This window comes from Dendropsophus ebraccatus, chromosome 12 (assembly GCF_027789765.1).
Source record: "Dendropsophus ebraccatus isolate aDenEbr1 chromosome 12, aDenEbr1.pat, whole genome shotgun sequence".
In the NCBI taxonomy this organism is placed as follows: Eukaryota; Metazoa; Chordata; class Amphibia; order Anura; family Hylidae; genus Dendropsophus; species Dendropsophus ebraccatus.
Genome location: NC_091465.1, coordinates 30,661,878 through 30,684,568, shown reverse-complemented (window position 1 = coordinate 30,684,568; position 22,691 = coordinate 30,661,878). Strand labels below are relative to the sequence as shown.

Here is a 22,691-nt window from a genome sequence, read left to right as displayed (position 1 = left end):
ACTTCACTTTAGGTCATCACTTTATATAATAATTTAGTCTTTGTACAAATTGTATTGAATATTAAACCATGGGATGATTTAATTTCTGGCAAAGTCCATATTATTTTTGGTAGGGGATCTTTAAATCAGTATCCCACCCCTTGACAGCTCCGTCACATAGCTTGTGAGTTGCTGGTGTGATCACTGTCCATGGTCACTATTTATAGCTGTGCATTCGGGGAGTGTTTGGGTCCCGTGCTCTGCAGCTAGGCCCTATTTTCAGCACCTGAATAGACATGACTGCCATGACAGGTAACCCCGTGTGTGCGGCTGCACGTAGTCTACTGGGCGACTAAAGACTCTTCCACAGAAGACGACTACAAGGTAAGGAGCAGCAATGCTCTCTCCAGAAAGTGTCTATGTAACATTAGAATGTGCTCTCAGATTTGCTCATTGACATAGGGACTATTGGAACACATAGGACATTCCCATACTGTAATATCCACGCCACATTTTACCCACAGGACTTCTGGGAAAAAAATTTTAACTGCAGTTTTTGTTTTTTATCTAAACCCAGGAGTGTATGGAAAAGGAATAGGAAATATAAAAAAAATACTCCTACTTCTCCATATTGCTGGATCCATACTCTGAGGTTATTTAAAAAAGAAATCCCCCCTTAGAGGATACAGAGATGGCCATTCAGGCTTCTTCTATAGAATCTACAGAACTCATATTAACTATAGGGGCCATTGCTATTACCATTGCTATTACCATTGCTCATTTCTCAGATATCAGAGTCTATAAACGTGACCATATACTGTAACTATGCTCCTAGTAAAAGACCTCTGATCTCTGACGAAGTTGATGGAGTACAGCTTAAGGCAATAACTTCTAGTACAGCCATATTAGGTATCTGAATTGTGGTGGGCTACATAGGTTCTTTTCATTATAACCTCCAGATGACCTTGTGCTTGCCTAGACAGGAGCTCTCCCATAGACATGACATCATGTATGTAAAATGACACACATGGGAAGGCTACATTGGTATACAGGTGTTACACCATGTGTGCGGGACGTAACGTACCTGTTGCAAATTTTTTTAAAAAAAATTCAACATGGGTTGTGATCGCAAGCAGTTTTGCAATATACATGCTGTTTTGTTTGTTTGTTTTTTTTCAATTTAAAAATTCAATTTCAATTGAAAGAGAACAAACACAGGAAGCCCCAGTCCTTTGTGCGCTCACTAGAGATGAGTCGATCCGAACCCGAACGTTCGGTATTTGATTAGCGGTGGCTGCAGAACTTGGATAAAGCTCTAAGGTTGTCTGGAAAACATGGATACAGCCAATGACTATATCCATGTTTTCCACATAGCCTTAGGGCTTTATCCAACTTCAGCAGCCACCGCTAATCAAATGCCGAAAGTTCGGGTTCGGATCGACTCAAGCATGCTCCAGGTTCACTCATCTCTAGCGCTTACGCAAGAAAAGACACCTATTCATCATGCAGGTTGTGTATCCAGTGAGGGCAATTATATGTTTATCAACTCAGGCTAATTATTATTATTATTTTTTTGTAATTACATTATCAGCTCTGCCTGCTTATCAATAGTCATTGCTCTTTGTTATGCAACAACAAGTTAGTTTAATGTCACTGTGTGGTCGCAGAGGTTTTGGTGCTATGTGATAGGAGAGCTGACCATCTCATGCGAGCACCCCCAGGATTCTTTGCTACTTAATGTTGACGCACAGCAGCTGTACACATGCGCACTGAAGGGAGACACCTAGTGGCCATATGTATAATGTTGATTTAAACATATAAAAATTAAAACAAAAAAAAGAATATATTGCTAATCTGCTTGCAGTCACAACCCCTGTTGATTTCCTATTTAAAAAATTATGTGCCTCTTTAGCCTGGGTTCACACTACGTATATTTCAGTCAGCATTGTGGTCCTCATATTGCAACCAAAACCAGGAGTGGATTAAAAACACAGAAAGGATCTGTTCACACAATGTTGAAATTGAGTTGATGGCCGCCATTTAATGGCAAATATTTGCTGTTATTTTAGAACAACGGCTGTTATATTGAAATAATGGCCGTTATTTACTGTTATATGGCGGCCATCCACTCAATTTCAACATTGTGTGAACAGAGCCTTTCTGTGTTTTTAATCCACTCCTGGTTTTGGTTGCAATATGAGGACCACAATACTGACTGAAATATACGTAGTGTGAACCCAGCCTAAGTTAAAGTGTAACTATCATTTGTAAAAACTTCTGATATGTCAGAAGTGCATATCGGGCACCGGGGGGGGGGGGGGGGGGGATTTCCGGGTGTTAAGACCCCCGCCGATCGTTAGAACAAAGGGAGAGAATCGCTCAGCAGCGCACGCTCTGCCCCTTTTTTTCTACTGTACAGACATTAATTCTGTACACTGCTAATACAAGCAGTCTATGGAATTATAATAGGAGCCTCAGGCCTCCTCCATAGGCTCCATTATAATTCAGTAGACTGCAGTTATAGTGGAGATGAAGGGGAAGAGTGTGCGTTGCTGAGCGCTTCTACCCCTTCATTCTAGCGATCGTGGGGGTCTCAGCACCTGGACCCCCACCGATACGCACTTCTGACATGTCACTATGTCGTTTTTACAAATGATAGTCACATTTTAAGGCTGGGTTCACACTACTTATATTTCAGTCAGTATTGTGGTCCTCATATTGCAACCAAAACCAGGAGTGGATTAAAAACACAGAAAGGATCTGTTCACACAATGTTGAAATTGAGTGGATGGCCGCCATATAACAGTAAATAACGGCCATTATTTCAATACAACAGCCGTTGTTTTAAAATAACAGCAAATATTTGCCATTAAATAGCGTCCATCCACTCAATTTCAACATTGTGTGAACAGATCCTTTCTGTGTTCACTACTGGTTTTGGTTGCAATATGAGGACCACAATACTGACTGAAATATACGTAGTGTGAACCCAGCCTAAGTGTGCACAATACTTGTATTACTATACATACTACATTGAATGTTGACTTAAGTCTGATAGACAGTTAAAGGAGTGGTGTTCGAGCATGAGCACTGCTGCTCAATCCACTAGGCGGATATTTTCTTTCCATCCTCATGATTGTTGGGGGTCCCAGCAGTCAGACATCAAATGTTCAGCTAATTGTTCTATCCATTATAAATTTCCGATCTTGACCTGGCTATCTGCCTTTGTCAATGTGAAAAAAATCTGTCAATAAACTATTTCTGAGGGCTTTTTTTCACCCCACATGTAAAACCTGCTCCTAGTAGACTGTAAATAGAGAGGAGAGCACACACAAGGAAGCCTGCAGGGGAAGAATCACACAGTCTGTATGCAAGTGTAGAGATAAAGCAGAGCACACATAGCACACTCTAGGCTCTCGAACACCCAGACCTCATATGAGGGGAAAACTCACATGAGAAAAGACGAATCTAACCTACTAATCTGTCCCTATTGCACCGGATACACTGAGGAGAAAGGTACATCTCTTACCTCCCTCCTGTGCGCCATTCCAGTGCAGTTAGTCCTTTCCTCCATGGTCCGGTAAGACCATTAGGAGCACTGGGACACCCATTAGAAGCACTGCCTGCCCCCATAAAACTGATCTGGTTAGCCCGCTCTATTCATTATCATTAGAAAGGGGCAGGCTGGCTGGGGGCGGATCAACGCTATGGGGGCGGGAAGTGCAAAGGACTAACGGCATTGAAGTGGCACCAAGGAGGAAGGTAAGAGACATACCTTCCTCCTCAGCTTCTCCTATGCAATAGGAACATATCAGCAGGTTAGATTTCTGGTTTTCATTTACATTACATCTCATACATTTAGTTCTTTGCTATCATTTATGCTCTGTGTATTTCCAATTTACAGCTATGGATAACTTTGAATATAGCATTCAGATCAATGACCGAGACTGGGAGGAATTTTACTCTACGGCTGAGGAATGTGGCTTAATGCAAGCGTCCCTGGCCAACGAGGAAGAACTCTTGTTGAGTGACACCGAACGTGAAGATACCCTCAACCGCATGCCATCCAACAAGCACAAGTTAATCCGTGTCAGCCTATGCCCACCACCACCACCACCAGAGGAAAGTCCTGTTCTACCCATCTCCCAGACGGATTGTGGGCAGACAAACAACAGAAGACTAGGCCTAAGTGAAGACATACTGTCAGGTAGTGAAGGTGAAGAAGAGTTTGGATCTGTTACCAGATTTCTGTGCCAAAAAGAGTATTTGATGCAAAAGAAAGAGCCGGAGCAGAAAATAGACATTCCACTTCCAAAACCATTTTGTGGTGATAAGATAACCAAGACACCAAATGAACACTCAATGATAAATTCAGTAGAGGAGGGTTTAGTTGAGTACATGAGGACAGACACTCAGCAGAATATGGGTAAAACCACAATGGAGAGTAGTAATACACAGGACGATGCTACTGGAGCCATGTTGCCCATACAGCCAGAAGGTAATGCTAGATCCAGCATCAACGTGAGTTATCCTAATAATTCATCACATTGTGCACATAGGATTGAGAGTTGCTCCTCGGCAAATGGCTATCTGCATGATGAGAACATTCTTGGTGTAAATACAAGTGGAAAAGAGGCAGTAGATAAAATGGGCCATTCTGGACATGAGGCTACTACATCAGGCTCCCTCACCAAAGATGATTGTCTTGAGATGTTTGGTGGTCCTGCTAGTTTAGAGGAACCTTCTTCCTCCAAGAATAGTGGACTTGTCTACCACACAATGGAAAATGGCAATAGCTGTGAGGTTGCAGAAGAAGCCAATGTAAATTCCTCAGCCGTGGAGCAAAATGTCCCAACCTCAACAATCGAAGAGTCAAATTCATGTATGTCCGATAACCTAAACATTGACGTGAAGGCTACACCAAACATGCTTGACTCTGTAGATTATTCAGTACCTGGTAATATCACCGCAAGAGCTTTGGGAAATCCTATTCCGCTAACTCACCCCTCCTCAGCCTCCCACAGGAAAACCATCCTGACTTTACCTGAAATGTATGACCTCTTCTTTGATGATGTTTCAGACACTTTATCACTTGAGACAGAACCAAACATGGAGACTAAAGAAGGAATTGTGTACACCCCCGAGATGTATGAATATTTCTTTAACGAGGATGAGGAGGAAGATAGAGCCAAAAGCGAAGGTGGCAACACAAGACAAGAATCGAGTACAGATTTAGCTTTGGCTTCAACCTCCTCGCCGGTTGCTACGTGGCCTGAGGCCTGTGAGTTTTTCTTTGCTGATGGGCCTCAAGATCAAGACAGGGAGGGCTTTATGTTTAGTGTACCATCTTCCCAAGTACAAAGTGCGGCAGATATCATTCAGCCCTTCATCCCTAAAGGATTCTCAGTGAGGAGAGCACATCACAGGAGAGGCCTAGGTGGTAGTCTCAATCTTCAAGAACACTCCGGGACACCTGAAGAATCAAGCTTCTCAGCATCAGGTAACAGTATAACCCTCACGCCAATATAACATTAACATGATAACATCTGCAGGATATGATAAAGCTTTGCCTTAATGTTTGTTTGCAGGTGCTATTGCTCCATATTTGGCCCCCAGTAGGAGCGATGCATGTTTGGTGTTCCTTGCCTTTGCATCTTGGGCTGTGAAATCTTCAGACTTGCAGTCTTCAGATGGATGGAAAACAGGTGTGTCCAAAGTTCTTGTGTCCTAGTAAATGTATACCAGAATGTGCTCAGAAATAGTGCTCTCTTGGAAACTTTCAACATTAAAGGGGCTATCCAGGATTAGTTTTTCAAAACCAGTGCCACTCTTGTCCTCAGTTTGTGTACGGTATTGCAGCTCAGTTCCTGAAGTGAAGGAAGCCAAGCTGCAATACCACACATTACCTGAGTATAGGTGAGGCACTTGGATAACTCCTTTAAATGACCAAATATGACCACTTAGCCTTGGATTAATCTTCTGCTTTGGCTGGCAATCTGAAATAACAATTATTATTTTTAATAGTCTTTGCTCACATACACATAGGTATTAAACAACACTAACATTGCAGGGAAGTGAATGTGAAAATATCTTTTAAGGTGCCCATACACTTTAAGGTGCCCTTACACAATATACATATGTCAGCCGAACCAACCACTCTCGGACGTCAGTATAAGGTGTATGGGGCTCTTCTGAGACTCCACCAACAGATGATGTTAGTGGAAAATCACTGTCCAATCCCTTTGTTTTTTGAGAGATAAGCCACCACCAGAGCAGTCTAGCTTCAGCTTACCCCTCCCGATAACAAGCACATGTATACTTGCATGTATGTGCATGTATAGGGAGGACAAGAGAGATAACTATAGGCTGAACAATCTTTCGGCCAAGTTATTGAATGTGTATGCCCACCTTAGAATAAATTTGGTCCTACCTCCCATCTTTAGTGGGTTTGGCCAACTGTCCGGAAATTATTAACATTATGTATGGCAGCCTTTAGGTTAGAATTTGTGAACAGAACATTTTATAGCGGCCATAGCTCTCAACTTTTCCTGCATGAACCTGCGGGCCTAGACATATAGCCGTATAACGGTTCAGGTTGTCCAGATTCACAATATGTTGCTGATAGAAATCTATGGCCCGATACCCGTACCTTGGTGTGTCTCCAATTTCATACAAAGGCGTTCAGTTTCACAGATTTAGGCCACGTTCACATAATGTATGACATCGACCGGGTTGTGACCCGACCATGTCACAGAATGGCGGGTGTCAGTGACGTTTATCCCGGCCGGTACTGCATAAACATAATTTCTATTGAAATGAGATGTGCGTGCATCTGTGTGTGCCCGCATCCCAATTCACCATTGCACATAATGGAGCCACACTTTCAATTGTGTGAACTGGCAGCTTTGTGTGGCCACTATTCACCAGTCTTAAATAAAGTCTAGCCCCTTTTCCCCGGACGGTCGGCCCCTGCGCCCAGCATTGTACGAGCAACTACACCTGCTCTAAAACAGGTGTTGTCGCACCCCGCCTATCAGAAGAGCAGGGGATAAGGGTGGCATACGCCATGGAAAAGGGGCGAATCTGCCCCTTTTTTGTGGCATATGCCAGGGGTGCATGATGATAACCATGTGTTTGTTTGCCCCAAATAAGAGAAAAAAAACTAATTTGGAATCAAAGTACACTTGAAAGATTCGATAAGATTCACTTCTCACTTTTCTATAATATTTTTAATTGTTTTCAACTTCCAGCACTATTGGCAAACCTTGGTGCCGTCTCTGCCATTCAGTACCTGCGGAGACGAAGAAGACGACCCGGGCAAGATTCTCCACCACAGACTGAAGATGAAACCTAAATGTTACAACAAGATGGTCAACAAGTCTAAGGAACAACATAGCAGTTTGGACGGGAACTCTCCAAGTTGATGGTGATCTACTGTCGGTCTTATCTGCTCATTCCCAGAAAGTGAAGCCAATCTGAGACAGACTCACTGCAAGTATTGAATGTATCCAAGAGGAATATTATTTATTTCACAGCACCTCAGGCAAGAGAAGGAACTGGAGTTGTTTAGTGCTGGACACACGAAGAAGGTCGACGAATGTTGCCAAGTATGTCTACTGGAAACAGTATGTTGAATCTGCTGAGGCGACAGGTCCGGACATGTTCTTCTTGACACTATTAGCATCTCAGCATTTTATAGACCTAACTTGAAGGTTCTCAGATCCAATGACTGATACTTGAAGTCATATAGCGAGGTTGATGGAAACACAAGTGAGTTCTGTGCTGCTCCCTCCTGCTGCTACCTAATAAATTACTTAGTTTACTCCCCTCAGTACCTGACCAGACATTACATTAGTGTTCCTACAACCATCCTATTATTCGCTGTTGCTCCAGGATGTCACAAATCAACAGAGAAAATATATAGTTTGTGGTAAAGAGACAAATATAGGAGATGTAGTGTATCGCAGAATATACTGTACCTGGTAAGAAGTAAAGAGGCCATAGTGCTTGCTAAGACCAGAAGCCCCTATCACAGTCACCTTTGGCACTCAAATTGTTGCAAAACTACGATTCCAATCATACCTGGTCAGCCATATCCCTAAGGGTGGTATTACACGGGCTGATGGGGGCCCGATAATACCTGTAAACGAGCACCGATCTGCTAGATTGGTGCTCGTTTACTGGGCCTATTACACGGCCTGATTATCGTTTAACAAGGGCTGCAAGGACGGTCCCGGCCTGTGATTGGCTGAGCGGCCTTTCAGCTGATAGACCGCTCTGAAGCAAGAGCACGCAGCACCCGGGGAGAAGCGGACCACAGGAGCAGCACGTAGCAGTGCACGGTCGGCGCCCGACAAATATAGGTTCTAACCTATATCAACAATCAGCCGATGATCGTTGTCATCGGCTGGTCATTGTATTTCTTACACGGAGCGATAATCGCCCGAATCGGGCCAATTTGGCCGATTATCGTTCCGTGTAATAGTACCCTAAGTGTCCAGGCATGATGGGAATTGTAGTTTTGCAACAGCTGTAGAGCCAAAGGTTCCCCATCCCTGCCCTATAAGATATTGATGGCCTATGCTAACGATAAGTCATCAGTGAAAGAATCTAGGAGAATGTAAAATGGTCACTACGGTTTCAAACAAATTCCCTACATTTAATGTGATTCCTAATATAATAATTCACCTCATTTACCCCATGACTCTTTAAAAACCGCACTAAAGTGATGGTCACTGCTGTCCACTGTTTTTTGTCAAGGGATTTCTGTCTCTAGTAACAGGCAGAATAGGAGAAATTACATGGCTGTCCCTTATGTAAACACCTGTGTCCATAGTGCTGTATGCCCCTTTAGGGTACTATTAGACAGGCGGATGATGGCCTGATCAATAACGTACTGAGTCCTTGTCCTAAACTGTTAAAAGGGGAACTCCAGGTAGGGGGGGAAAAAAATGAAACTTCTGCAGAAGTTTCTCTCCATAGCCACCATGAAATAAAGAAATTAAATAATAAATGAACATTAAAAAAAATGTCATAATTGCTGAATTTGGGACAGGCTAGGTTCACAATACATTTTTGCATTAGTTTTGAATGTTTAATTTTAACATACAGAAAAATATGGTCAACCACATGTTTGTTTATTCTACAAAATATATATATATATTTCTTTATGATGCAAGTCAACAGAAAACGGATCCTGACGGATGGCATACAACTGCATCTGTTTTTTTTTTTTTTTGTTTTCCCCCCCCTCAATAAAGCAGATATGTTAAACGGACAGCAAAAATGCAGTATAGAACTAGCTTCACATTATATCCTAGGAAAAAAAATAGAGTTAAAAAAAAACAAAAAACCTTACATTAATGTATAGAGAACGAACCCTCGCCCACCTCTAAAGATGGAAAAAAAAAAAAAAGAAAAAAGAAAGATAGGGGGCCAGTTTGGGTGTGGTTTTGAAGATCAATTCCATTAAATAGAATAACATTTTAATACCACACACAACCTGAGGACAGGGGTGGTGCTGTTTCTGCAAGAAAGTTTTTTTTTTTTTTTTTAAATAAGCCCAGAATGTCCTCTTTAAGAGCCAAACAAAGAATCTCAATAAAACAACCCCAAGTGGCTTTGATGTAATCTTTGATAGCAAGAGAACTTTTGATGTCACAATTGGCACCATCTGTAAAGGTACTTTTACACACTCAGATATCTGACAGATTTTTGAAGCCAAAGCCAGGAACAGACTATAGACAGACAATCCTCTTTTCAAATCCATTCCTGGCTTTGGCCTTTGATCTTTAGTGAAAGGTCAATATACACTCTATCACTGAGCACCTATATACACAGGAGTGTTCACAGTTAGAGCACTATGTGGCTTTTCTTTCTTTTGAATAATAGTCTATATTACTGGTCATTCTTTATACTCATTAAAGTGACTTTTAGAACCTGCGGGAGACATGGGAAATGACTTGTTGGGCTAGGCTTTCCTCAGCCGGTGACCTTCAGTTGACGTTCCTATATCCCACATGACCTGAGCACAAAAGCGAGGCTTCCTGGGAATAACATGTGGGTGACACTCTACACCAGCCCTCTCCGCCTGAGCGTTTTCTTCCCACAGCTAGCTTGACATTTGGCAGCTCTGTGAAAAAGTCAGACAGGTGTAGCTGAGGAATAGCTGCTCCGCTATGTGACAGCGTGTATGTGTTTTGTTGTGATCCCTGCCATCCCACCGGTATTAACCTTACCAACCATCAATGTCATTATCCTTCCTATTCCCAGGTCTCCACCTGTCACAATAAGACGACTCTCCCTCCAGGGCGTCCGCACCTCTGGGAGCCATTATTAGACAAAGGCTGAGGTACAGTTTCACCTGTATGCCTGTCAAGGATAGGTCATATTTATCAACTAGAAGGGTTTGTTCATGTTTTCAAAGAAAAATTTACATTTATTTTTTCCTTTCCATTGTAAATTAGTTTTCGGTTTTATTTGTTGGCAAAATCCTAAAAACATATCTACAAACATATACACTGCATGTGGGTTAAAAGAAAAATCCCACCATGTTTCACCAAGGTGAGCACTTAAAATTGTAGAGCAACGTGAGAAAATATTATTTTACTGAAAGAGTAGTAGATACCTGGAACAAACTTCCAGCAGAGGTGGTTGGTAAATCTACAATAACAGAATTTAAACATGCCTGAGATAAACATATATCTATCCTAAGATAATAAGAAAGAAAATACTAAAAGGGCAGACTAGATGGACCCAGTGGTCTTTTTCTGCCGACAATCTTCTACGTTTCTATCTTATCGGGGGAGATTTATCAAACATGGTGTAAAGTGAAACTGGCTTAGTTGCCCCTAGCAACCAATCAGATTCCACTTTTCATTCCTGACAGACTCTTTGGAAAATGAAAGGTGGACTCCAACAGCATCCACTAGTGGTGGGGGAAGAGAGATTAGCGAATCTCAAGTACGTTTGGGTCGGTCTGAACCCAAACTCAAATACAATCTAACGATTTTTTTCGAACGATATTCATTCCATGTTATACGGCCCTAAGTATCAGCCAGACAAGGCCAAACAGCACTTTCTTTCGACATGGCCGATCTACATGGCGGAATACAAAGAATAAAGAAGAAATTACACGCTGGAGAGGTGAGATTTTTTTATTTTAAAAGTTGAAGGTATAACAATTCAGGAACTAAAAAACCCTACCCTCAAACGTTCTTTGCATACAAATTATTTACAGTCTTAACAGTGCAACCCTTCTTAATAAATATCGTATTACGTTAAATCGGTTGAACTATACGACCCAATAAACCAGTATAAAAGAAAAAAAAACAAAAAAAAGGTCCTTGTGGCCTAAATATTAAACCAAATATTATATAAATATACTTACATTTACAGTGTAAACCAACCAACATGTTACCTATTGGCAGCTCACATGGCAAAGCAATACAAAGCACAGCTAACGAATGCAACAATAGTAAAGTATGAAGCCCGGGGATAAGTCACTATCAGTCAGTCCAGACCGGATGCCAAGCCTGTACTATAAGCCAATGAGAGTGGAAGAAGAGATCCGGAAGTCTCCATTACTAACAATACACTCGCTGACCTCTGCTATATTTCTTGGCAGGACTTTCCATAACTTGCAGAATCGGTGTTTGTATAGTGGGAGGGTATTTTAGAAGGTGTCCTCATAAAGGGGTGAAACAGTACGAGTCAGTATAGGAGAGGGTATGGGGAGGAAGTTGTACCATATAGGAGGTACCTTGGAAAAGTCACATTAAAGCAAAGCTTTGCCTCTTCACAAGTCGGGCTGTAAACTGTATGTGATTGACACTGCCACTTGTTATCCGCAGCAGCTACACCTGCATAGTAAATGTAAAGAAACCAAGCCCTTGTTGCAAGGGAGTAGCACCTACTATCGCCTAGTTCTCTCCATTGCATTTATTATCATCTTCAGGGGCGGAGTGAGGAGCTTCCCAGCCCAATAGGAAAGTCCACTTCTGAGAGCAGTAAACCTGTAAGTAAGGACGGGCCACCAATCCCATCAGAAGAGTCCAAGCACAGAACCCCACCCCCACCCCCGTTACATGGAAGCAGCAATAAGTTCTTCACTAAAGTCCAAGCCTGGAATCCATCTCCTTTACAGCCACCGGCTAGGGACAGTCTTGCCTTGGATGCCTGAGAAACAGTGCGCAGGGTAAGAGGGGGCTTTCTCCTTGACCTCATAGTCCCAAATGTTATCATAGCTGAAGTCACTCTGGAAGCTCTGCAGCTCTGCATAGTCATGGTCCAGGGGATCTGTCTGCAGACTACTGGAGGATGGCAGGTCAAATATCTCTTCAACTACAAAAGAGGAAAAGCCAAGTTAGAATCAATGGTAACAGGGAGCATGGCATGAAAACATATATACTCCTGTCAGCAGACACAGAAGGAGAATACACCACTTCCTGCAGGGCATACAGCAGCTGATGAACAGATTTGTAAATTACTTTTTCAATACTTAACTTTCTGATATCAGTTGATTTGAAATAGTAATAAAGGTGATTTGAAAGAGAAATTTTCAGATGGGCGAGGGTTTAAAGGGCAACTCCAGCGAAAAAAAATTTTCTTTCAAATCAACTGGTGACAGAAAGTGCTAGAGGTTTGTAATTTACTTCTATTTAAAAAAAAAAAAATCTCAAGTCTTCCAGTACTTATCAGCTGCTGTATGCCCTACATATCTATCTCTATGACATACAGCAGCTGATAAGTACTGGAAGACCTGAGATTTTTTTTTTTTTTTTTTTAATAGAGGTAACAAATCTGTGGCACTTTCTGACACCAGTTGATTTAAAAGTAAATAAAAATTGCGCTGGAGTTGGGAGGGATTTATACACTACGGGGGGAGGAGGGAGTATACACCTGCTGTATACACACCTCAACGTAAAACAGTCACCTTCCCCCCCCCCCCCCCCAGTCTAATTTCCATTATCAAAATTAAGGCCACACTCCCTGACTATTTACTGAATTGTCAGACAAACTACAAACCCACATATCTACGAAACAGGAGGACATATCAAGAAGCTGTTAAAAAGGTGTATAGTCAGAGCACCCCAAACTATTTTATGATAGGAACAGCTCCACTCTATGGGCCGTGTCTGGTACTGCAGCTCTGCCCCACTCTAGTCTATGGGCCGTGTCTGGTACTGCAGCTCTGCCCCACTCTAGTCTATGGGCCATGTCTGGTACTGCAGCTCTGCCCCACTCTAGTCTATGGGCCATGTCTGGTACTGCAGCTCTGCCCCACTCTAGTCTATGGGCCATGTCTGGTACTGCAGCTCTGCCCCACTCTTGGAGTTCTGTGCATCTCTGTAAGCTAACACATCTGTACAGAAGGTTTTCTGAAGCCCTGACTAGTACATACAGGCTGGTAAAGGTGGTTTAATGACGGGTTTAGACTTGCCGGAGAGAAGGCAGACCTTGTTACAAACCTCACTCATTGCTATGTGTACAACGCAACAGTAAATCTATCAGCGGTATCCTGACAACCGGAACGGATTTACCCCGCACATGTCTGAACTCCCTCCTCCGATGCCCTCATCATGTCTGGCACTATAATATCATGACAGCTTTATAACTTTACCTTCTTTGTTGCTTTGTTGCATCTCTGCCTTCACCGTGGATATCTAGAAGGAGATGATAAAAAAAGAGAAGTTTACTAGGATGACAAGGAAACAGAGCAGTGACATCATCCGCCATGAAGTCACCATCTCCCATCTGTTTCTGCCCAAGCGACCAAACACTTCTGTACTGTGGTTTATAAAAAGTGATGAGAAATATTCAAGGAAAACAAGGTAGTCATGCAGGTGATGTATATACTGAGGGGCTGTCTGCTTTACTGCAGACTTTTACATATTACTGAACAGCCTGTGATCAGCTTATTATCCTCAACAAAACCTATTCTATGGGTAATCGCAATACCCAGAATTTCCACTAGATGGCTCTGTTCCATTGAGGTCTGTGGGAAACAATTTAAAGGGGTTATCCAGCGCCACAAAAACATGGCCACTTTTCCCCCTACTGTTGTCTCAAGATCAGGTGCGGTTTGCAATTAAGCTCCATTTATTTCAATGGAACGGAGTTTCAAAACCCCACCCAAACTGGAGACAACAGTAGGGGGAAAGTGGCCATGTTTTTGTAGCGCTGGAGAACCCCTTTAAGATATCACAATATCACACTACGTGTTTGCAATTTTTTTTTTATATTTTTAAACGGATGCAATTGTGTGCATCTGTTTTGATCCGTTTTTCCAGTGACTTCAGTTATTCAAAAAAAAAAAATTTTTTTAAACGCATCCTTTTTTTTTTTAACATACACAAAAATGTACTTGACCTTGAGTACGTTAGAAAACGGACGCATTTTAATCGTTTTTGGGTTTTTTGTAATAAAGGAAATTAATAGAAAAATGGATTTTTCATTCTGTATTTGAGGAACAGTCTCACCAATAGAAGTCAATGGATCCACAAATGTAGATTGCATAGGTCTTAAGGTGTCAATATACACTAGATTAAAGTTGGTGATGCCCTTGATCACACAATAATCTCCTATCCTGTGTACAAGGCAGGGATAGGGAACCTTGGCTCTGTAGCTGTTGCAAAACTACAACTCCCATCATGCATGGACAGCCAAAGCTAAAGCTTTGGCTGTCCATGCATGATGGGAGTTGTAGTTTTGCAACAGCTACAGAGCCAAGGTTCCCTACCCCTGGTATAAGGGATAAGTGTTATAGGCTGGAATGCCCCTTTAAAGGTCCCACTTATATCCAATGTCACTGATGTTGGGGATATACGGCACACCACTTGAAAATGTCAATGTATACTGCGCCATATCTATTCACTTTAATACACTCAATGGGGGTCTACTAGTGGCTACATTAGTCTTGGTCTTCTCAAAGAAATGGTCCCTTGGAGGTTTCTTATCAATACAGTAAAATATCTCCAAGTATATAAAAGCACAGTACACAGTGATATGAGATCAGCACACGGCCGCAGGAGGATAGGATAGAGGACCTACACTTTTAAAGAAGGGAGTCTGTGTGGCTGGAACAAGTCTGGAGTGGATGGAGGTGTCAGGTTCGCTGTTCCGGTGTAACATGGGCTTCACTAGCTGATGGCTTCCTTTTACCGGATGGGAATATATCTTTTGTAATGGTGGGTGTGCGTTGTGGTTCACATGGAATGATCCATTGGTCTTCATATTGGAGGGATGGCTCTCGCTGCGGTTTGTGCTTAGACTTCGTAGAATCTTTAAGGAATAATTTAGAGAAAGAAAAACTTTATATAATGTTACAAATAGGCAGAAAAACACTTTAAGGCTGGGTTCAAATTACTTTTTTTTATCCTTTTTTAAAAAAAAAAAAAAATTTGGAAAAATTGATGCATTTGTGTACATCTGTTTTGATCCGTTTTTCCATTGACTTCCATTCTATTAAAAAAAAAAGGATCAAAATGCATCCTTTTTTAACGTACACAAACGGATGAAAAAAACAGATTGCAAAAATGTAGTGTGAACCCAGCCTAAGGCGAAAAAAAAAGGGTCTCCGCCCAACACAAGAGTTTTGCATCATTAGAACTAACAGGTGGTTTTTCAAACTACAAAGTCCATTATCTAATAATAGCAGGATATAAAGGTTGTATATGGCATCAGGATTTATGGGGTTGTCCATGCTTGGAAAAACTGGATGCTTTCTTGCAGAAACAGCACTACACCTGCGTACAGGTTGCATCTGCTATTGCAGTTTAGCTCCATTCACTACAATGGAGCTGAAATGTTTTTCCGAGCAGACATGTTTTTTCTGATCCTGGAAAATGCCCTTATTAATGCAATAGAATAAGAATTAGAAATCTATGAAATGTTAAAATGTTGTTTAAAATTTTTTAAAAAATAGTTTACTATACCCCATTTGGAGCATTATAATCTAGTATGGGGGATTCAATGTTTTTTTTTTTGTTTTTTTTTAAGCTCTGTTTGGAGGTCTCAGCGTATCCATTACACAGACAGCTCACCGATTTCAATAGGCACCGTGTAATACTTCATTTGCCCTGTGGTGGCACTGTGGGCAAACTACACACTTCCTGCTAATTGAAAGCATAGATTACAGTTGATTGCTATGATTATTATATCTGATTGGATTAAAGTGTGACTTTTTTTGGAAAAAAAACTACTTATGATCACATATGCGCCATAACCTTCCAAAAATCAGTATGCAACTATAAGCAAGCCTTATAAAATCACCACTCGGAGACCCCTTTCTAGCATCAATCTAATGGGGTCACCACAAGTAAATAACAGCAGTGTCCATGTCAGCGAGACCGTAAATCATCACTAAGATTCCCGTAGAGTTTTTTTAAGGTTGTTTTTATGGTAGTTTTTGTTGGCCACAATGACGACCTGACATTTACTTTCATGACTTTACTTAACATCATAACATTTTACGACCTTGCCCTGAAGCGGTGAACATCACTGGACTGTGCGATTACTCATATAATACATTTTATTTCCCATTTTGTTTTTGACACTCACCTCTTCCACAAAATTGCTGCTGCTACTTGTCTGGCCGGTTGGCGTGTACGGCTCAGCATACAGCGGGGACAATACTTGACTGTTGGACTGAGAGGTAGACTGCTGGCTTTCCGCTAGGCTCCATCTGTTTAACTGAGAACAAACAACACAGGATCTTAATGGGTTTCTGCATGCCATAGGTGGTATATGTAATAGATGTTGACCTGGGGTAAAACTATAACTCCCAGCATGCCTTGACAACCGCAGGTTGTCAAGGCATGCTGAGAGTTGTAGTTTTGCAACAGCTGAAGAGCCACAAGTTAGGGAGCAGTGACCTATCTGGTAGATAGAATTCATTTTTATATACATGCCCAATATGCAAAGTAAAAAAAATAAATAAATAAAGGGGGCAAAAAATGTTTTTCTTTCAAATCAACTGGTGTCAGAAAGTTATACAGATTTGTAATTTATTTCTACTTTAAAATCTCTAGTCTTCCAGTACTTATCAGCTACTGTATGTCCTGCAAGAAGTGGTGTATTCTTTCCAGTGCTCTCTGCTGCCACCTCTGTCCAAGACAGGAACTGTCCAGAGCAGTAGCAAATCCCCATAGAAAACCTCTCCTGCTCTGGACAGTTCCTGACATGGACAGCAGAGAGCACTGGAAAGAATATACCACTTCCTGCAGGACATACAGCTGATAAGTACTGGAAGACTTGACATTTTTTAATTGAAGAAAACTACAAAATTATAACTTTGTGACACCAGTTGATTTAAAAGAAAACATTTTCACTGGAGCGTATACCATAACACTGTCTAAACACTGACTTTTACAATGGGGGGGGGGCGAGGGAATTAATAATTTCTCTTCAAAATTTTCAAACCAGCCATTAACTTTTAATATCAAACAGGTTAAACCATATGGATGCTATATAAAAGGCAGAGGACTAGTAATTAACACCATTAAAGTAATAGCATCACGTGCCAAGCGACACTTTGGAAAGAATTAGGGTAGTCCCTTAATGACAGGGCGTATGCCGCACAATGAGGTTGCATTCCTGGTTTGCTGTACGTCTCATACTAGTAAGGCTAGAAAAAAAAAAATGAAAAAAAAAAGCAGCTAAGATGTACCATATCCTGCGGAGTGACTGTAGAGTGGGGTTTCTGGTAGGAGTATGGCTCCTTGTACAAGGGAGATAGGACGTCTTCACTGGGGGTCTCTGGGATGAGGCCAAATCCTGTGTTTTCTATGTCGTAACTGTGCGGCATAGTGGACGGCATCTGCAGACACAAGTTTTTCTTTCCTTTGGACCCCCTGATGCTGCCACCTCTCTGTAGATCGTTGGATCCATTGAGACCACCGGACCAGTTCTGATTTGCCAGACACTATGAAAATGGAAGGAATTGTGAGTATTCTGCATCCAAAAGATTTACACAGTTAAAGGGATTTCCCCCATTTATATAAACGATGGTTTCAGGCCTGTTTGAGGCCACTAGAGATGGTTGACTGCCTAACATAATTTACATAATTACCATTGACATTAACAGTAAGAAACCGTGTAGCCCCCCGATGCAATGTCATTTGCGCACCTTCCATTAGGAGTTACAAAAAGCGCTTAAAACAGCTGACTTGACTGTTTTTAGGTTCCTGACCATCTATTGACCGTAAACAGTCTGGAGACGACCAGGATGCCATCTTATTCATACATTGATTTAAACGGGTTTTCTAAAGTACACAAAAGCCAGTAAGCTGGAGAAATGTAGTACTACCTTTTAACCTGTAGGGGTCACTAGTTTTATAAACTGGCATTTAAACTGGAAACATATTTTACATAGGGAAACATTAGGGCAATAGTACAACTAAGTTACTCCTGAATTCCAGGACACTCACATGAACAGGCTGTGAATATCCAGGTGACAGCGGATCGTCCTGCAGGTTCTGCTCGCCCACTATGGTGTAGGACTGGCGGTCAGACCCCTGGGTATTGGTGTTGGAGTGCTGGTTCGAGTTTGCCAGCTTCCCCCCTGATGCCCAGGACTTGGTTCGTCCATCTGAGGTGAATGAGCTTCGGCAACTTGCAGTTACCTGTGGGTGGAAAAAGGACAATTTCAGTAAAGGAAACTGTATTATACCATATATCTGCCCTGTACAATCACTATGGAACATTTCAACATTAATAATTCCATAGAGGAATTAGTTTTATTGCCTTAATAAACACCCAATAAAACCGCCCCCCACAATAGACCCGATTGGGGAGATTTATCAAACATGGCGTTAAGTGAAACTGGCTCAGTTGCCCCTAGCAACCAATCAGATTCCACTTCTCATTCCTCACAGAGTCTTTGGAAAATGAAAGGTGGAATCTGATCTGAATCTGCTAGGGGCAACTGAGCCAGTTTCACTTTACACCATGTCTGATAAATCTCTCCCAATAACTCTAGACAGAGGTGTGAACAGTACCTGCTCATGATGTGCGGAGTGGGACCCACAGAAGCTACTGGATGCGGACAGTGAGGAGTCTCGGTTTTGTAGCTGAGCGATCTTTAAGTGATCGATCCACTCATCGTAATCTTGTTGATTGAGGCAGATCACCCGGATCGTGTTGATGTACCTTCCTGAAAGGTTATAGATAGATATATTAAGATTGTAGATAGATATAGCCATCACTGCAGAAAGCACTGGGCCATCAGCTTTCCCAGTAGAGATGAGTGAACTTGCTGAAAGTTTGGACAAACCCAATCAGCGTTTGAATCCCACTGCCTGGAGAAGGTGGATGCAGTGCAAGGAATACCTCAAAAACATGGAGGCAGCCATAGGCCATATCTATGTTTCCCAGGCAGTCCTCGGGCTGCATGCACCTTCTCCAGGCAGGATCACTCTGGCTTCATGCAAACCTGAACTTGCTCATCTCTCATATCCAGCTTTACAGTCATTGTAAGGCTAGTAAAAAGGTAAGGGGTTATCCAACCTTATACAATAGATGACCTATATTATTATATTAGCTCGGCCTCACTCCCAGCACGCCTGGTGCTCATCTTTTGAAAGGATTGTCTCATTTGAGTCAGCGTGGTGACACTGCGCCACAACTACTTAACATAAGGCAAAGCAGATACTAGTAGTAGTAAACATTGCAGAATGCCCCAGCCCCCTTAAACAGCCAGGGATGCTGGGAGTTAGATCCCACTGATCCAATTTTTTCCTAACCACTTTAAATATAGACTGATATAGACTATTTTTTTTTTTTACCTTCTAACAAGAATGACTTCTTCAGTTTTTCATTGTCATCTGTGATCACCCGTATGGCTTTAAGCGGAAGTTCTCCCTGCATTTATAGAAGAAGCAACGTATGGTTACTGACCAGAACATAACAAAAATTTACCTGCATGACAGCTTACAGGACAGTGAGGGGTTAACCATCCGGATCACTTCTAAGGAGGGTGTCATCACTACCTGGTCAGGGTAATTTTGTAATTTACACTTGGCTTCCTGTTCCCACACACACCTCTCCCCATAGTGGGAGTCTATAGCTCACCCACATTGACTCACAACCAGCTTGTCTGGATACAGACATGTACACACAGCTCCTATCTGCTCCTGCCATGTACGTCACTGGTATAGAAAACAACGCCACCGCCGCCGCTGCAGCAGCCATTATCAGGAACACATCAGCACCAGGAGCCAAAAATAGCTGCAGAAAAGTTAAAGGGGTTATCCAGGATTAGAAAAACATGGCTGCTTTTTTCCAGACACAGCTCTAAGCCTGTCCTCTTTGTATGTGGTACTGCAGCTCAATTCAATTGAAGTGAATGGGACAGAGTTGTAATACCACGCACAGCCTGAGGACAAGTGTGGTGCTGTTCTTGAAAGAAAGAAACTAGGTTTTCTAATCCCGGATAATCCCTTTAAAAAGAGATAGTTCACCAAAAACCACTCTTTCAAATCAACTGTTGCCAGAGATTTGAAATTTACTTCTGTTTAAAAAAAAAAATTCAAGTCTACCAGTACTTATCAGCTGCTGTATGTCCTGCAGGAAGTGGTATTCTTTCCAGTCTGGAGAGCAGGATAGGTTTTCTATGGGTGTTTGCTGCTGCTCTGGACAGAGGTGGCAGCAGAGATCACTGTGTGAGGCTGTGTCCAGCAGCAGCTGATAAGTACTGGAAGATTTTTTTTAATAAAAGTAAAGCAAAAATCTCTGGCACTTTATGGCAGTAGTTGACAAAAAAAAAAAAAAAAGTTTTGGGGTGAACAACCCCTTTAATATGTACAGTAGTATATACAGTCCTGAACAGGTCAGTCCCTTCTAATAGTTCAATTAGGGTTATTATGTCACCCTCACAGATCATAAGGAATTGTTCCACCAGTAAATATTAGATTTATAATAGAGAAATTTACAATACTTACAATTTATGGAAGATTGATTTGGTATAGATTTTTGGGTAGACTTTTATATGAACATGATTTGGGGGATAACCAAATCTACTAAATCAGCCATTGATTCATTTAGTCTTGTAAAAAGCAGTCCAATGTTCTCACTCTCTGAAGTTGATAGTCCGAAGGTCATATGGATGTGTAATTTACTTCTATTTAAAAAATCTCAAGTCTTCCCATATTTATCAGATGCTGTATGTCCTGCAGGAAGTGGTGTATTCTTTCCAGGTCTGACACAATGCTCTCTGCTGACATCTCTGGCCAAGACAGGAACTGTCCAGAACAGTAGATAATTTCCATAGAAAACCTCTCCTGCTCTGGACAGTTCCCGTCTTGGACAGAGATGTCAGCAGAGAGCACTGTGTCAGACTAAAGATTAGACTGGAGATTAAATTACAAATCTATATAACTTTCTGAAACTGTTTATTTGAAAGAAAAATGTTATTGCCAATGTATTTCTTTAAGAAGTACAAGCAGACTATTTACGGAATGAATAAAAGTATAGTTTTTACCTTAAAACTAAGGTTTTTTCCTTCTTCAGAAAGTATCACAAGAGTGGACGGGTACAAGACCAATACTCGGTCATTCAGCTCCTGTAACATTTCACAACACAAAGACAAATTAGAGACACAACATATACAACATGCACGTCAGCAATCCTCCCAGAGAACAAACATTGCCTATGAGACACCTTGTCTCCATGCTTCCTGCATGTCCTCCACATCATACTAGTCAACCAGTAGGACATTTGTCTTGGAGGTATATTGGCTGAACACATGACTCAACAACTACTGACTGACTAACTGGAGTCAGCACTGAACCGCTACTATAGGAAAACAATCACAGTGTAATGATAAAAGGAATATATGGAATAAATTATAGATATCTTTATAGTATCTTTATAATATCTCATTTATGTAAGGGACTGCGGCACAGTCACAGGTAAATAGTTCCTGTTCTGGAACTGAAAGGGTCAATAGAAGATCATTTAGGTTTATAGGGAAGTTAACATGTGTGAACATGTTTAACCCTGTTCCACAGAAAAAGTCAATGTATGTACAGGACCAAACTGGGATTTAATGCTTTAGTGTGCGTTCACACCTACAGGATCTGCAGCAGATTTGATTCTGTGTTCAGTTATTTAAATGAAATCTGCTGCAGAAAATCAGCTGCAGATCCTGTAGGTGTGAACGCACCATTAAGGTTTTTTTCTTTGGCCAAAATAGACAGATGAGCTATCGATTAGTCACTGATCAGTGGAGTGCCGCCATCCGGTACCTGCCCTGATACTCTACACAGTGAACGGCGTTAGGGCCCTATTTCACCAGACGATTATCGTTCAGATTATTGTTAAATCGTTAGAATCTAAACGATAATAGTGAAATGCAGTTGACGATTAACGACCGAACGAGAAATCATTGATCGCTTTATAAGACCTGCACCTATTTTTATCGTTGCTCGTTCGCAAATCGTTCCCATTGAATAAGACGTCGTTCAGTCGTTCGCAGTGGATACGAACACAATAGCGAAGACGATCATAAGTAACGATTATCGTTCCATGGAAATGAGTGAACGTTTTCAGATCTTTCGCAATAGCGGTCGTTTGAGATCGTTAATCATTAACGATTATGCGAACGATAATCGTCCGGTGGAATAGGGCCCTTAATCTCCATTGACTGTGTATTGGTGGTTACCGGTAACTGCAGATCAGCTCCTATTCACTGTGTAGTGTGAATACGAGCACTA

The 22,691-nt window shown here is 41.6% G+C and overlaps 2 protein-coding genes across 3 annotated transcripts in view; one reads left to right on the top strand and one right to left on the bottom strand.

Moving 5' to 3' along the window:
* The first annotated feature begins 221 nt into the window (after window positions 1-221).
* Window positions 222-7,764, top strand: PERM1 (PPARGC1 and ESRR induced regulator, muscle 1). Of its 2 annotated transcripts, XM_069947503.1 has the most exons (4): window positions 222-363; window positions 3,884-5,479; window positions 5,568-5,684; window positions 7,230-7,764. In XM_069947503.1, exons 2-4 carry the CDS (start codon window positions 3,886-3,888, stop codon window positions 7,331-7,333), a joined length of 1,815 nt encoding a protein of 604 aa, XP_069803604.1. In that variant the 5' UTR covers window positions 222-363; window positions 3,884-3,885; the 3' UTR covers window positions 7,334-7,764. The 2 variants fall into 2 exon arrangements, with proteins under 2 accessions (XP_069803604.1, XP_069803606.1); XM_069947505.1 differs by lacking the exon at window positions 5,568-5,684.
* A 4,058-nt stretch (window positions 7,765-11,822) lies between these two features.
* PLEKHN1 (pleckstrin homology domain containing N1) overlaps window positions 11,823-22,691 on the bottom strand; it is a 40,347-nt gene continuing 29,478 nt past the window's right edge. Inside the window, exons 8-16 of the mRNA XM_069949008.1 lie at window positions 21,458-21,538; window positions 19,764-19,839; window positions 18,978-19,132; window positions 18,408-18,602; window positions 17,648-17,902; window positions 16,540-16,671; window positions 15,031-15,261; window positions 13,601-13,643; window positions 11,823-12,321 (exon numbers count right to left, since the gene is read on the bottom strand). Coding sequence (XP_069805109.1) covers window positions 12,119-12,321; window positions 13,601-13,643; window positions 15,031-15,261; window positions 16,540-16,671; window positions 17,648-17,902; window positions 18,408-18,602; window positions 18,978-19,132; window positions 19,764-19,839; window positions 21,458-21,538 — 1,371 coding nt within the window. The 3' untranslated portion in view covers window positions 11,823-12,118. The remainder of the gene's footprint in view (window positions 12,322-13,600; window positions 13,644-15,030; window positions 15,262-16,539; window positions 16,672-17,647; window positions 17,903-18,407; window positions 18,603-18,977; window positions 19,133-19,763; window positions 19,840-21,457; window positions 21,539-22,691) is intronic.